The sequence below is a fragment of the Musa acuminata genome, chromosome BXJ1-4 (assembly GCF_036884655.1).
Source record: "Musa acuminata AAA Group cultivar baxijiao chromosome BXJ1-4, Cavendish_Baxijiao_AAA, whole genome shotgun sequence".
NCBI classification, from domain to species: domain Eukaryota; kingdom Viridiplantae; phylum Streptophyta; class Magnoliopsida; order Zingiberales; family Musaceae; genus Musa; species Musa acuminata.
Genome location: NC_088330.1, coordinates 28,968,799 through 28,984,677, shown reverse-complemented (window position 1 = coordinate 28,984,677; position 15,879 = coordinate 28,968,799). Strand labels below are relative to the sequence as shown.

Genomic DNA, 15,879 nt, shown 5'->3' with positions numbered 1-15,879 from the left:
GAAAATGCTATGGTTTTGACTTTTGAGTGGCTTACCCTTTTCTGCAAGAACTGTTAGTGTCCAAGATCCCATAGAAATTAGGTGGGTAATAGTAGTCTTTCAATCTAAGGTATGTCCTTTTCTATATCAGTTAATGGCTTTTTCTGTGCCATAGTAGATTACTTCAGGGAATGCAGGTGGCAAATCAAATATCTATATGGTCATGAGTTCATGATACCCTATTCTGCTAGTTACAAGCGAAAGCTAAATAATTCTGGGCAGCAAAAGAGAAAAAAAAAAGAATTATAAAGAAAACAAGGTCGCTTTAGTTTAATACTCAAAATCTGGTACAATCACTTCATGATCCTTGCTAAAAGAAGATTTATAGGATTTTAGTTACTAAATAATGGCCCTTCTAAATTTTGATAGTTTGAAGCATGTTTCAGAAACTCCACCATGTGAAGTCCAATAAAATGATCCAAAGAGAAGGGTAGTTTCATTATTTTCAAAAATCAAAATCATTCCTTGATCGACCAATTTTTAGGTTTCACTCAATGCTAGGACTTTGTTCTTTTGTAAAAATTGTACTCTAATGATAATTCTTAAAGTTCATATAAAGTTAGTGTAGTCAAAACTCAAAAGCACTAGGCACTAAGGTGCCAATACTAAAGGCCGAGTGAAGCGAGGTGCTTGCAAGCAAGGTCTGCCATACCGAATCGTACTGCCCGTACCGGTCCGATAGGCTACCGGGCGGTACGCTAAAAAAAACCTCATATTGGACGATACTGGGTAATATCGGGCGGTAACGGTCGAAATTTCGATCGTTACTGCCCGGGACAACTCTGTAACGGTCGATTTGGACCGTTATCGCCTGGTACCACTCGGTAACGGTCGAGGGCCGCTACCGGGCGGTACACTTAAAAAAACCCCGTATCGGATGATACGAGGTAATATCAGGCGGTGACGATCGAAATTTCGATCGTTACCGCCCGACACAACTCTGTAACGGTCGATTTCGACCGTTATCGCCCGGTACCACTCGGTAACGGTCGAAATCGACCGTTACCGCACTGTAGCAGTGCTACAGTGCTCCAACGGTCAATTTCACCGTTGGAGCCCTTTCTCCTTCTATTTAAGCCATTCTTCTCTCCCTTATTTCATTATACTCTCTTAAACTCTCTCTCAAACTTTTTTTTCTCTCCTAAACTCTATAAAACAACGATTTGTGAATTCAATCGAGGCTAATTTGGGAAGATTAAGAGGAAGAACTTTTTAATCAAGAGGTATGTATTCGTTTTCTTTAATTAGAGAGTAATTAAGATTATGATTAGTGTGTTTCATGCATATTAAATATTGAATAATATTTATGATATTAAAATAAGTTTAATTATGTTTTATTGAAGTTATTTAATACTGCAATTAGTCATTTTAATGATGATTTAATAGAAATTTATTCGATTTTATATCAATTCAATGCCTTTAATACCTATTAGGGTATTTGTCATGTTTATAGTGGTGAAAGAGAAGTAATTAGTGAAAAATTAGCTATGTTAATCGTATAATTAATGTAAATAAATGATTATTTTATCATAATTTGACTCATATTGGATTAAAATTACATATTTAATATTTTTTTTATGTGTTTAACATATATATGATGGTAAAATAAGTTTAATTATGTTTTATTAAAGTTATTTAATACTGTGATTAGTTATTTTAATGATGATTTAATCGAAATTTGTTCGATTTTATGTCAGTCCAATATCTTTAATACCTATTAGGGTATTTACCATGTTTATAGTGTTGAAAGAGAAGTAATTAGTGAAAAATTAACTATGTTAATCGTGTAATTAGTGTATTTAATGATTTTAATACTTCTTTTATGCATGTAACATATTTATGATGATAAAATATGATTAGTTATGTTTTAATAAAATTATTTAATGTTACGATTAGTGATTTATGATCGATATTTACTCAATTTAATATGTTTATACTTTATAGTTTATTTGATTTAAATTTGGTAGGATCATGGCACCAAAGGAACATCCATATGATGATACATGGGTTGATGCCCGAAAGCTAGATGGAAACCGTCATCATTGACAATGTATTTATTGTGACTACATTGGCAGGGGTGGAGGAATAACTCGGGTGAAAATGCATTTGGCTGGTGGGTATCCTGATGTTGCAAAATGCAAGAATGTTCCAACAGAGATCCGTAAATTATTTGAAAGCAAGCTTAAACAAGCAAAGGAAGATACATTAAAAAAGAAGGCAAGAGTTGAGGAAGAATATCATAGGGCTACACAGGAACCAGTTTATGATCAATATGAGGGTTGCAGCGATGAAGTCGACCCGGATCTCACAGTTGGGATTCGTGCATCATTGGAGCATCAGTATATGGTCGATGAAGCAATGAGACATCGACGACCTGACTCACAATTGGAGCATGGCAGTGGTAGTGGAATCCAGAGGTCAACCAGCATAAGGCAACTAACTGCTCCTTCTTAGTTAGGCCGAACTAGTAGCATGAGGTATGGTGGACTCCGTGGTTTTATGAGAGGTCTTGGCAGGAGGTCCGCACCAGATATTGTTGATATTGATCCGTAAGCCTATCCTCCACAAACAGCGAAACAGACACGGATTGACGATACATACACAAAAGAAAAAAAACGGGATATTGGGAAGGCAATCTCAAAATGATTCAACTTCCATAGGATTCCAGCCAACACAGCCCAAGGTCCATATTATCAGAGCATGGTATCTTCTATTCAAAAGTCTGGCACGGGGATCTAACCTCCAACACCGAAGGAGATTTACGGCGTGTACTTAGATGAGGAGGTGGCAGAACTAAAGGATTGGATCAAATCCTTCAAGAGGCAATTAGATGAATATGGGGTGACATTGATGTGTGACAGTTGGGCAGGATCAACAAGAATGAGTATCATCAACTTTCTTGTTTATTGCAATAGAAGAGTGGTGTTTCATAAGTCCGTTAATGCTTCTGAAAAGATTCAAGATGCAAACTACATTGAGAGCTTGATGGACACTATGGCAGAGGAGATTGGACCACAGTATGTTGTCCAAATAATAACCGACAATGGAGCGAATTTCAAAAAGACCGGTTTGCAATTGATGGAAAAAAGAAAAACTTTGTTTTGGACTCCATGTGCAGCTCATTGCATAGATCTAATGCTGAAGGATATTGGTGAGTTGGATGCGGTCAAGAAATGTGTAGCTCGAGCATAATCAATTACAAAGTTTATATATAATCATCATTGGGTCCACGCTTTAATGTAAAAGTATGTAAACGGTGAGATACTTCGACCTGGAAGTACTCGGTTTGCTACCAATTTTATTGCATTAAAGTCATTACAGCAAAAAAAGGCATGGCTTGAAGTCAATGGCTACCTCACAAGGGTGGTCTGAATCCAGATATTCGAAATTGAGCGATGGAAAGAAGATAGAAAAGGCCATTCTTTCCTCTAGATTTTGGGAGACTATAGTAGAAATCATAAATGATGTGGAACCACTTTATATTGTCCTCCGTAAGGTCGATATGGACAAGCGTCCACAGATGCCGTATCTTAAATATATATTGATTTCAGCAAGAGAGGAGGTCAGGAAAGCATTTAAAGCATTTAAGGCCGACTAATATGTACGAATCATTAATCGTTGGACCGAAGTTCATATGGATCAAGATATCCATAATGCAGGTAAATTCATATTCAGAATAATTTAATTTATTATTATTTAGATAATAAAAAAATCATACTAACAAAATTATGTTTTGCAGCGTATTATCTAAATCCGGCAATTCAATATCGATATGCTCTCAGAACGTAAAATAATTTCCTAACGACACTAAGAAATGTTATATATTGGCTCTTGCCAAACACTACCGAGGCAACTGATGCTCTTATAGAGAGTCGATTATTTCGAGAAACAGTTGGTTCATTCTCCGACGTTGTAGCTGTATCGTGTTGTTACACTATGGATCCTGGTGAGGAAAAGTTATGCATATTGATTATCAATTATATTTAATGTTAATTATTTGTTATGATAATAAAATCTTATTTATATATTTTTGTAGTCGAGTGGGGGCTACAATTTGGAGGCAATGCACCACATTTAAGGAAGGTTGCCGTTCGTGTACTTTCACAGACAGCATCTAGTGGTTGCGAACGTAATTGGTCAACGTTTGCATTGATTCATATGAAGGTCCGCAGCAGACTCTCCTACAGACGGTTAGAGAAACTAGTATATGTCCATTATAACATGCGGCTAAAATTGCGATGTGCTGAGTTGGATAAGGAGCTAGAGGAACCAGATATTGATCCCATTGACCTCCAATTCTACAACGAAGATTCAGAGCCAATGTTAGATTGGGTTGAAGCAACAGAGAACCAAGAGGATCCTCTATTTGATGAGGCGGGAGATCCTCAGTGTCCTTCACGTTTTATCCCCGAGGCAATGGAAGAAGAAGAAGCACAACCCCAACAGGTGGAAAATCCCCCTCGATTACTATGTGGTAGGAGTCAAGCTGCTCGAGGAACTACCGACACCCAATGGTCACACTCGTCCGCCCAACGTGCAAAGGCAAAAGGGAAGGCAGTAGCATCAGTTGCATCGTTGGAAAGAATCGAGTCAGGCGACGAGACACCTTCACAATCACATTCTCTTTCTCGCTCGGTCCAGAGACATGACAACAACACGGACAGCAATGCCTCGACAGATGATGGCGGTGATGCCAGGCAGTCGTTGGTCTCGTCTACACAACTTGAGGGTGGTGAATGGACTGAGGAGCAATATTTTACACATGTCACTCAAGATTTAGATCATGGAACTCGACAAGATACTGATCAAGTTTATGCGCGAAAGGGGAAGGGGAAGACAGTGGATGAATATGAACAAATGCGACAGAGCATACATGATATAGACACAGAAAGAGGCTCATCGTATTCACAGCCATCGTATTATGGAGAATCATACGGGCAACAACAGTGTGGTGATAGTTGGTCATCCTTCTCTGAGCAACAGTATGATACAGAACAGCAGATCAGTAACGAAAGTAGAAGCTTTGACATTCATCAATATATGCCTCAAGAGCTGCCTCGGACAAATATGATTCATGACGATCAATCTACGATCAACACCACATTGATGCATTAATGACATACGGTGTATCAATACACTATGTCATGGGATCAATTTCATGATTAGGTCCAACAAACGTATCATATTGATATGCAGATGTATCGGATCGAGGACCCCGATCCACCACCCGTGGAGGCCCGTTGTTCGTTTTGGTGATAGAATCAACAATCAGATATATCTACATATGTGATTATTTAATTCATTTGAATTTTAGAGTTTATATTGTAACAAAATAATCTAACAATTTAACTGATTTTTCTGTAGATATTTCAATCTATAATGGGCTGAAATACGAACCTTAAACAAGACTACCTCAAAACCCGAAAAAGATATGTGGTACTATTCTTACCTAATTTATATTGATTTTGCTAAACTTATACTTTTACTATATTTATTTGTAACTTGAAAACCCTATCCTAACTTTTTTTTTTTAATTTTCAGGTATTTTCGGAGGGTTAAATCTGTGAAATCAGGTGTACCGCTCGGTACACCGTACCGTACCATACCGAGCCCAGGTCGAAACGCCGGTACGGTACGGTAAGGCGAACCTTGCTTGCAAGTATTAGAATCATAAAAATTATAATTAAGGAGACACATCATCACTAAATTAAAAACAAGACAATAGTTGAGTTCCGTAGGGTGTTGTCAATTGGAGAAGCATGGAGGAGGGAGAGGAACAATTGGGGAGTCTAGGTAAAGGGTGGCGATCGAGGAGGAGAAAGAGGGAGAGCAACAACGGAATGGAAGAAGGGTTGGGGGAGAGAGAGGGGAGCACAAGGGAGGAAGAAGAGGAGGGAAGGGGCTATTGATAAGGCTTGGTGGGGGTGATGGCGAAGGAGGATGGGGAGGGAGATAAGGGGAGAGGGGATAAGCACGGAGGAGGAGCGAGGGGGCCTAACAGGGAGGCTCGACGAGATCCGAGGTGGAGGAGACAGAGGAAGAGCAACAATGAAAGGGAAGGATAGGCGGGAGTCACACCATTTCGTTGGGAGGGGGGAGAGAGGGAAAGGAGGAGGAAGTGCTACCGTTTGCGAGAGAGGAGGCATCATGGAGGGTCACCTTATGCATGCATGCCGATTGTTGGTCGCCTTTGCATGTGCAGGTTAAGGATAGTTGACTACAAATTATGCTTCCTTATCGATTATAGAAGGAATCAAACTTAGGCAAGGTTTGCATGGCGACAGTGGGCCTGGGGGCCATTGTGTTCGATTACCAAGGGAAAACAACATCGGTAGGGTTCGTGTGCCACATGTCGTAGGGGAGGGGGGAAGGAGGAAGGCAACATTAGTAGGTCTCACTAGAGGAGGATTTGGGTTAAAGGGATTCAGTTGAACCAACTTTATTAAGTCCAATCTTCCAAACTCATTGGTACTAATCCACTAAACCAAGCCTTATTTAAATCTGATGTGGGTCTGAGCCACCCGGTGCTTGGGCTCAATCATGCACCTGGGCTGCACCTGCTTCAATTTGTCCACTTGGACCAATTCGAGATGCTCAAGCATTGTCTTGCATTGGCGCCTAGGTGAGAGCGCCCATTAAATCACTGTCTAAAATCCTAAGTTTATGTGCATAGCTTTTGGCACATTAAGTGCATTGTTATTTGTCATTTTTGTCAATGGCAATCTATTGTAATGGTTATGTTGTAATATTTTAAGAAAGCTTGGCCCTTGAGGATTTATGATCTTAATGTTCATTAATTATGCTTATGGGCATTTAACTGTTGACTTTTCTTTTCCAATTTGATAGTAATAAGTGATGTTAGATGTTTTAGCTTTGTTAAACCACTTAAATATGTAAAAAAAATAAGTTGCATAAATGTGATTTATTTTTTGAAAATAAAAATAGGATATTATGCTATTATGTTCTCTAGTCAAATATTGAACTGAATTCAAGCATTTCAAAATTTACTAATTCTTTGTTTCCTGCAGATCTTTGTGAAGCTTTCTTGGCATGTTTGATAGTTTCTGATATAATTTGTTTAGATTTATTATTGAGTTTTTCACTTGTATTGTCTTTTCAAAATGGAATTAGCTGATTACATACTTCATTTATGTTCTATGTATTATATGTTTACCTATTTATAGACCAGATAGCCATAAGCTAGCATCATAATATTTCTTTCTTGATCAGTTGGTATGTGATTGTAAATGGATTCATGGTTTTTCAGTTATGCAGCAATGGCAGGCTCCTCTAAAGCTGATAGAATCAGTCTGAACCCAGTAAATATTTGTTCTTGCCTCATTTACATAAATTAATTGAAAACTTTATTGATTGTTTTATACAGAATTAATTATCAATGCTATATTGAAGCTTAAGTTCCATTTTGTATTTGTTCTGTATTAGAAAAATATGAGTTCTATAATAATTTTGGTTAGGAAGCAGAGTTTCTTATTGTAATATTACTAGAATTGATGAAAAATGTTTTGAAATGTTTTCATGATTTCTTGATGAGCTAATTTCCATGTCACACCTTCCATCTCAACAGACCTATGAGCATTTTGATTTCAGGCACATTAAATTTTTGGATTCAAATAAATGCAGACTTGCTAAGTTATTGTACAGTATATGGGATGGTTTGTAATGTACAATAGAGGTTTTATGGGATGATTAGATTGTAATTGAATCACTCATTCCTGTACAGTATTTGCTGTGAGACAGTGCTATGCAAAAATTTATTTAATCTTTTTCTTTGATAAATCTCACAAAGTGATTTACCCTTGAGCAGTAAATTAATTTCTGTAGTCTTAAACATGCAATTTTTTGTTGGAAAACACCCTAGTAGGTGTCTTGTCTAGCATGCATAAGAAAAGGTCTTATTCTGTATTTTTTTATGCAGTATATTATTAGTGCTTGTTGAGTGTATAAACATACATGTATTTGTCAATGTGTAGAGGTATAAAATAGTTATATTGGTAGATGTGAATACATATATGAATATAAGTATATGTATATGTAGTTATTGACATGTTTTTGAGTGAGATATATTTTTTATCAGTTATTTCTACTCTGGTTATGTTGCCAGCAAAGAATCTTCTTGGATTGTTGACCTTCGTGCATAATTTGAAATTTTAGCTATTGTGCCATTGGGGTTCTGTAAGATGCAAATATCATATTTCAATGATTAAAGGCATAGAAGTATTTGTCACATAACCGATCATTCTAGAACTGACAATCATATACTAATATATGGCTTAAATGGATGGCAGCAATACTCATACAAACTGTGTCAAAGATCACCTGGTTGTATGGCTTGCTTATGAACAGTATTTTTCTCCATTTTATTTCAGATTTAGTTTTCCTACTAATTTCATAAGCATCACACTTTTTGTTGCTATTGATTTATTGTATCTTGGATATCTTCCCTTGACATGCCAGTTATTTTTTATTCTTTTAAAAAAACATTATTTTAAAATCATATTTTAATTCTTGCTATGTATACAAGTTCTGTATCATCTTCAAGACTTCTTTTATAGTTTGTGCCATGGTTTTCTATATTTTGGTTTGTTACCAATATCAGTTCTTTAGCAAACTGGTCTAGTACTGGCATGATGGGATGCATTGTATGTTGGTACTTGGTATGTCCCATAGTTTATGAAATTTGATTGGAGGAGGATGCGGGAAGGATTGGTAGGAAGCGAAGAAGAGGACAAGGAGGAGGTGGTGACTGAGTACTCGAAGAAAGAGGAGGTGGTAATAATAATGCAACTGAAAGAGAAGTGGCTACCATGCCACAAGGAAGACATGGCATGATGTAGCAAGAGGCAGCAAGAGGAGATGTCCAAGGAGAGAAGAGAGAAAGAGAATAGAAAGGGAACGAGTAAGAGAGGGAGAAAAAGAGAGAGCAATAGTCAACTGGAACATGGGTATCTTGAAAGAGAAAAGACGAAAAAAGATAGATAGATGGATAGATGGATAGAGAGAGAGAGAGAGAGAGAGAGAGAGAGCCACTTGTTAGTTTTTTTTTGCTTAAGAAAAAAATGTGCGTATTCGATTGAAGAAGCATGGGCATGGACATAACATGACATGACATGGACACGATGACACATTATTTAAAAAAAATTAGGATACGGACATGGCGAGGACATGTGTGTGTGTATATATATATATATATATATATATATATATATATATATATATATATATGTATATAATATTCTATTAACATGAGTTGTATAGTATTTGTACTTCAATTTTATAAACTTTGTAATGTGAATAAATAAATATCATCATACAGGTTGAAACCATTAAAATAATCCAAATGTAATTATCCAAAATAAAGGTTAAGTACATCAAATAATATTTAACAATCTCTAGATTTTTTTCTTTGCGATGTCGATAATTTATCTCCACTGCGATGATTTTCAGATTTTTTTTCCTTGCTATGGTGATAATTCATCTTCTTGCAGAATGCGAGCACAGTGTCGCATGTGAGGGCCACACGATGAAGCATGCGGGAGCGAAGTGACAGTGGTGTCATGACACACAAATAGAATTGAAAATAAATCAAAAAGATATGGTTGGAGTCTTGGAGACGTGTTGGGCACGTATTTGATCGTGTGTTGTAGTCAAACATTAACACGTCCACCAAAAGAACGTGTTTGTACTTCTTACTATTCGATGGTAGTCTAACTTTTACCATGCATTACTATTTGATATTGGGCTGTTTACCATCCTCTAAGCTTGGTATGGTGAGTTCATGGAGTGAAAAAGGCCATGCCAGATTAAATGGATGAAATTGCTCTGTCCACAAAGGATGGGCCTCCTCGAAAACTCTTATTCTCCCTCAAGGACCTATAAAAGAGAAAACATGTTAGGGAAAGTGTTTAAGTTGGGATCCACAAACAGCCATTTTAGCAAGCACTTGATAGACAAATTACAAATGCTGACTTCGCAAGCTCTAAACGGTTTCGTGACAAAGGGTCCAAGGTGGTTCGCCACAGCCAAAAGTCCCCATAAGTGCTCATATGATACTATTGCAAGGCAGCGAACCAGCCCTATACACTATCTTAAAAGCTCATCTATCCATATACCACCTAGGTAGCTCCTGGATGCTATGCTTGTTGAACTCCGCACCACTTTACGAAGTTAGAAAACCCCTAAAATGGCTGTATGGATGGCCTTTTTTAGGCAGCTTTGCCATTGTGTGATGACTGAACACAACTTGCGTTTATAAGCTTGAAACGACCACAAGAGTTAATCAAAATGAGACTGCCAAGCGTACTGCAAGCTCTTTACATGTTGTTCAAAGTATAAACAAAATTGAACGACATGGACATACACGAGCATTACATCAAACATTTTATTTACAACTTTGTCGGTGACATTCTTCTCCACTTATTCCTTTGACGACCTTATCGAAGCCTTTGTAAAATATTCAATCTTCTGCTCCAATTACAATGCACCTCTTGGCTCCTAGTTACACTTCGTCGTTGTTGTTGAGTAGTCGAAGCTTGATTCGCTACGCTTTTTTAACTCTCCAATGACTTTGATCTGGTGTGGTGTCGATGGAGTTGTGCTGATCCTTGTTGGTTCCTGAAGATCCTTTAGACGAAGGAAAAAACTTTCCTTGTAATGCACTACTCTCTCAAATGTCTCATGTCGCTTGAATTGAGTGGATGCCTGTTGGAGCTTTAATGAGCATTGCCTCATAGACTTTGAAGTTTTTGAGGTCTTTCTTCCGTAAAATTTGCCCATTGATTCCTTTTCCATTTAGTTATTACCTCTAAGTAGGTTCACGTCACTTTTGCTTTTGATTGACATTTTGTTGGGAAATGAAACAGACAATTTACTCTTGATAGCATCGATCACCATTGGTGAGAATTTGACAACTGTTGTTTTCCACTAAGTTTCTTCGAAGGGTCTTTGAACATGTGTAGAGCTTATCTTTTGGATAAATAAGAGAATTGGGGTACTCAGTTTCGCCTATTCTCGTAAGAGTTGAGAAGGAAAAGGCTACTCGCTTCGCTTGCTTCCTCGACGGTTGTACTCAATGCATTGAGTTGATTACTAGCCCTCGCCTGCTCTTTGCTCACACTTTCGAAGCACCTAAAGTGTTTGCACTCCTTGTGTTGAGTTAGCAATTGTGATTCATCTTTTCACTATTATTGAACTTCTGAAATATAAGTTTTGTTCAAAAAGAGTAAAATTTTGTCTCGACTTGGAGCAAGTCTCGAATAATTTTGGTTGCCTTTGAGATTGTATTGTCTTTTCCAATATTTTTGCCGCCTACTCCTTTGAGTAGAAAAGGTACAACATAGGTACTGTTTATTTTATTCCCTAGTCGAGCACGTTTAAATCGATCTAATGTCCTTCACTTTTGACTATTTTGACGAGAAGCCCGTTGATATCGGTCTTACGAAGTTCCCTGGCCTTTGCCCTTCAGCCTTATCTCAGTACTTGAAGTTTGCTTCTGCATTCTCCATCTCCAAAGCCCCTTTCATGATCAAGCACTCTCCCTTCGTGAGAGCGAGGGGTCGATGACACCATGGAAGTCTCGCCTTTGTGATACTATGGCACTGTCATGCCTATCGCCCAACTATTCGTCGTCGCATATTTGCATCCCTTTTTTCGTGATTGGAAGATTCGCTTCTACGGCATTGTGACATTTCTTTGAGTCCACCTCCATTCTAATTGACACTTGATTTTAGGTAGCTGAGTCTATTTGGACTCGTCGTCGCTTCTCTCGTGGGATTTCTCCCGTGTGTTGCATTATTTCGAACTGTTCCACCACGATCCATTGCACTATATCGCCTCCTAGTGACATCTCTATTGCATTCTAATCCTTGTGGGATGAACTCGAACTGCAATCTCTTCATGTATGGCCTTTGTCAATACATCGTAAGGCCTCTGCTACCTCCAATTGTATTATCTCATTTGGTGATTGACCTTCATTCACTCGCTCTCGGGTCATACCTGGATAAAGCATATCTCTAGGACAATCCGTCGCCTAATAGTGCCTAAAGTCCACTGAGTTCACTAAAGTTGGTGCGCCATTGTCTGGATCCAGGGTCTCTACCCGCCAACACAAACTCCACTACGCCCTGCTTCCTTCGTGGTAACTCAAATGACATCATAACATATTCTTAAAGAGTACTTGCCTCCGCATCCTCTTACCTCATACTAAGGCCTTCTGACCCCAACTTCGCCTCTGTAAGTTGAGTCTTATTTGTTCCTTCGTTAAATGCTTCGCTGAGATAAGGTGTATGTGCCTCGAAGCTCCCTTCGACTTTGGCACCATGTAGGTTGAGTCAGCTCCATCAGAATGAGGGACCCATGGAATGACATGATCCTACTCATGCGTTTGCAAGAGTTCATGTCATTGACCTCTGTTCAAGGAAAGCTTTATATCTCCACTCCATGTTCCGTCTTCTATGTTGACTCCCTTCATGCGGCTTAGGCACTTCACTTAGTTCCACCCAAGTTGTTTCACTCCTCGGTTTGCATTGACTTGATAGTGACCCTCACGCCCTCTATTCCACGGGTCAACCCGTCGTTGAGTTTGATCTCCACATCGACTCTGAGTGTGTCTTCATTTGGTATTGCCTTGGATAACTCTCCCACTTGATCTCATAATGCGTTCACCAATGCATTACTTCATGCGAGATCATGGGGTGACTCCTCATAGCTCGTTGGGTCCGTTGAGCTTTTTGAAGTTGTTGTCTTGAGGTACCTCTCCTTAACATGTGTGATCTGTTGCACATGATTCTCTCTCTAGAGAACCGGGACTTATTCCTCCTGGATATCTGTGTTGTTGAAGTAACTTTTCTCTTTACATCTTTTCCTTTTAAAGTTTCGGATACCATTATCCCTTTAGACTACTCCGCCTTGTTAAACAAACTATGCACTGTGTCACCCCTACAAATGCACTTGCTAGATTGCGATTGTTTTCAATACAACCCTCGCTGTGCCACTTAAGGCCTAGCAATATGCTGAATTTGTTGTACACTTTAGTCTTCTACGGATGTATCCTTCTCATGTTGAAGAGAAAGTTTCAATGCTCCATGTTGTCGAGTTTCGATAGCCTTGGGATAGCCACGGACAATCCATCATCCATATACAACTCTTTGCATGAGTACCAAATTCTTCAAGTTAGCAATTCTTCTCACTTTTGTAAGCTTTGCATAACTCTTTCGGTTGCTACGCAACCCATCCCACCTTGCACGGTCTCATCCTTTGCCAAGTACCCCACTTGCCTTGAGCACCGTCAAGTTTGGTTACCAACATCGGGATGTAGCTCTAACTCAGCCATCCCAACTTTTGTGCGCTACATGTTCTTCCCAACTCACTTATCTTCGTGGTGCTTCTCGCACGAAGTGTTGACCTTTCCTTTGAATGCCAATCTCGGATGCCTGCTCTTCTAAGTAACTCCTTTCTCTACATCTCAATGTCCATTTCTCCAAATGGTCATGCGTGCTGGCTGCCCTCAACGCAGCGCCATTAGGTCCCTCATGCTTGCATGCTAAGTGTTTCTAAGTGTGCTTGTCCTTCTCTAATACCATTTGTCACAGACTTGGTTGGTTTTGCCTAAGTCGTGCGGCACCCTTGCGTGTCCGTTTGCAAAGGGTTTGCCTCCTTAAAATCTCTTATGATCTCTTAAGAACCTATAAAAGAGAAGACGGGTTAGAGAAAGCATTTAACTTGGGTTCCACAAGTAGTTATTTTAGTAAACACTTGATAAGCAATGCAAATTACAAACATAGACTTCGCAAGCTCTGAATGGTCACGTGATAATGGGTCTAAGGTGGTCCACCATGCCCAAAAGTCTCCACAAGTGCCCACATGTCACTGTTGTGGAATAAGATAGCAAACCAGCTCTAGACACTACCCTAAAGGCTCATCCAACCATGTGCCACCCAGATAGCTCCTGGGTGCTGTATTGGTTGACACTTTGCACCACTCTGGGAGCTAAGAAACCTCCAAAATGGCTGCTTGGATTTCTTGTTTCTGCACAGTTTTGCCTCTGTGTGATGATTATATACGATCTACGTTTACAAACCTGAAACAACCACAAAAGCTAACCAAAATAGGGTTGTCAAGCCTACTGTAAGCCCTCTACATGTTATGAAAAGCATGAACAAAACCGAAAGATACGAACATATACAAGCATTACATTAAACACCCTATTTACAGCTTTGTCAATGACAGATCAATACGGGGGTATTTTAAACCTTAGTTATGCTTCTTTTTGTTGAACTTCCATTTTAATTAATGTCTCCTTAGAAAATTCTAAGCAGTATTCGATTTGATTTAATGAGCATCGAAGTAGATAATTCTAATAATTTCACTCTTATAATTCTGCCAGGGAAATAACATAACTTGTTCTTGTTTTGGTTTCCTATCTTTATTTCCTATAGTGTTGGTTTACATGAATCATAGGTGATATAACAGAAATTATTCCTGATATATGTGTAGGATGCTGCATTTAATTGGAAATATAAACATATTTGTTTTATGTGCAGTCACCCCTCTGTTGTCCAAATCTATCTTCAAGTAATAATTTGAACATCTTACAATCAGTGAGACTGGGAAAATACACTGAGGTAAGGTAGAATGGCTTTTTACATTTTGATATATCTTTTTCATAAGAATGCTACGTGTATATTCATTTTCATATGCAGTGGTTTAATGATGTATCAAACAATGATATCTCAAATAAATGTGAGGATGCTGTTAATCTTCTTTCAGCAAACTTTGGGTGTCAGGTAAGCTTATAATTTCATATAATTCCTTCAAAAATTATTTTTAAAAGAAAATTCATAATTAGAAACCTTATTTATAAAGGTGGAATAAAGTCGATGCTTCATGGTTGATGTAACGTGCATTTAAATATGTATCTATATATGCCTTCATTGTAATTAAAGTTTCTCTTTTGTCTCAAGATAATAGAGATTACATTACCAGAGCTAGAAGAAATGCGGACTGCCCATGTAGTTTCCATTGGTTCAGAATCACTCTGTGGATTAAATGCTTATCGTGGGGAAAGGTTGGAATTTTCACCCTTGTGAATTTAGCTTCCTTTTGAGTTTATAGCTGCTATCACTAGTCATTTCTTTGACTTGGTTACATAGGCAATTTTGTCTTCTAGATCTATGACTAGGAACACCCTTTTGAAAATCAAAGGTTTTAATGCTTCACCTTGCCACTTCTACTGAGCTTTCTGCTTTTGCTTACATTGATGTCATACTAAATTTTAGTTAAATTATTAAGTTGATTTGCCATATGGTATTTTATGGCATGAAATGACACTGTTGATTCGGATGTATCCGTTCCTGCTGAACACATCAGGAGAAACTTGCAAAATCCATAGAGGAAGGTTCTTGTCCTAATATTTCTAGTAAGAATGTAGTAAACTAGTAATTATTTTAGAACCTTGGACTGAAATTTACAAAGTTGTGTTTTAGAAATAACTTAAGCAATCAGTGAATAATTGCAGTTTTTTGATTTATGTGTAAACCACAATGATATCAGTTTCCACTATATTAATTTGCTCTTCTATGAGCTATCTATTCAACCTCTTAAATTGAGGGAAAGATTGAGTGTGAATAGGTTTAGGAAAAATGACCATCACCATGCAATTGTTGGCCATGATATCCATATTAGTGGGGAGATTGTGAATACTAAGAATCCTATCAGGTTAATGTCTTATATGCTCTATCTTGTCTTCTTGTAATCATCTACTGTTTTTTCTTTTCCTTTATCCTCATGGCTATAAATGAATATCAAGGATTTGTGTGCATTGTA

The 15,879-nt window shown here is 38.1% G+C and overlaps 2 protein-coding genes across 3 annotated transcripts in view; both read left to right on the top strand.

The window, feature by feature from the left end:
* LOC103981926 (fatty acid amide hydrolase) overlaps window positions 1–15,879 on the top strand; it is a 71,715-nt gene that overhangs the window by 8,490 nt on the left and 47,346 nt on the right. For both annotated transcript variants that reach the window (XR_010501936.1, XM_009398692.3), the window contains exons 12-15: window positions 7,307–7,358; window positions 14,598–14,678; window positions 14,757–14,840; window positions 15,018–15,121. Coding sequence is in view for 1 of the 2 variants with exons in the window: in XM_009398692.3 (XP_009396967.2) it covers window positions 7,307–7,358; window positions 14,598–14,678; window positions 14,757–14,840; window positions 15,018–15,121 (321 nt within the window). In the remaining variant the exon portion in view is untranslated. The remainder of the gene's footprint in view (window positions 1–7,306; window positions 7,359–14,597; window positions 14,679–14,756; window positions 14,841–15,017; window positions 15,122–15,879) is intronic.
* Window positions 3,990–5,864, top strand: LOC135651798 (uncharacterized). The gene is made up of 2 exons (XM_065172226.1): window positions 3,990–5,475; window positions 5,581–5,864. Exon 1 carries the CDS (start codon window positions 4,042–4,044, stop codon window positions 5,152–5,154), a length of 1,113 nt encoding a protein of 370 aa, XP_065028298.1. The 5' UTR covers window positions 3,990–4,041; the 3' UTR covers window positions 5,155–5,475; window positions 5,581–5,864.

Excerpts from the sequence above, each read along its gene's own strand:
- LOC135651798 (XM_065172226.1), top strand. The coding sequence starts at position 4,042 with ATGATAATAAAATCTTATTTATATATTTTTGTAGTCGAGTGGGGGCTA.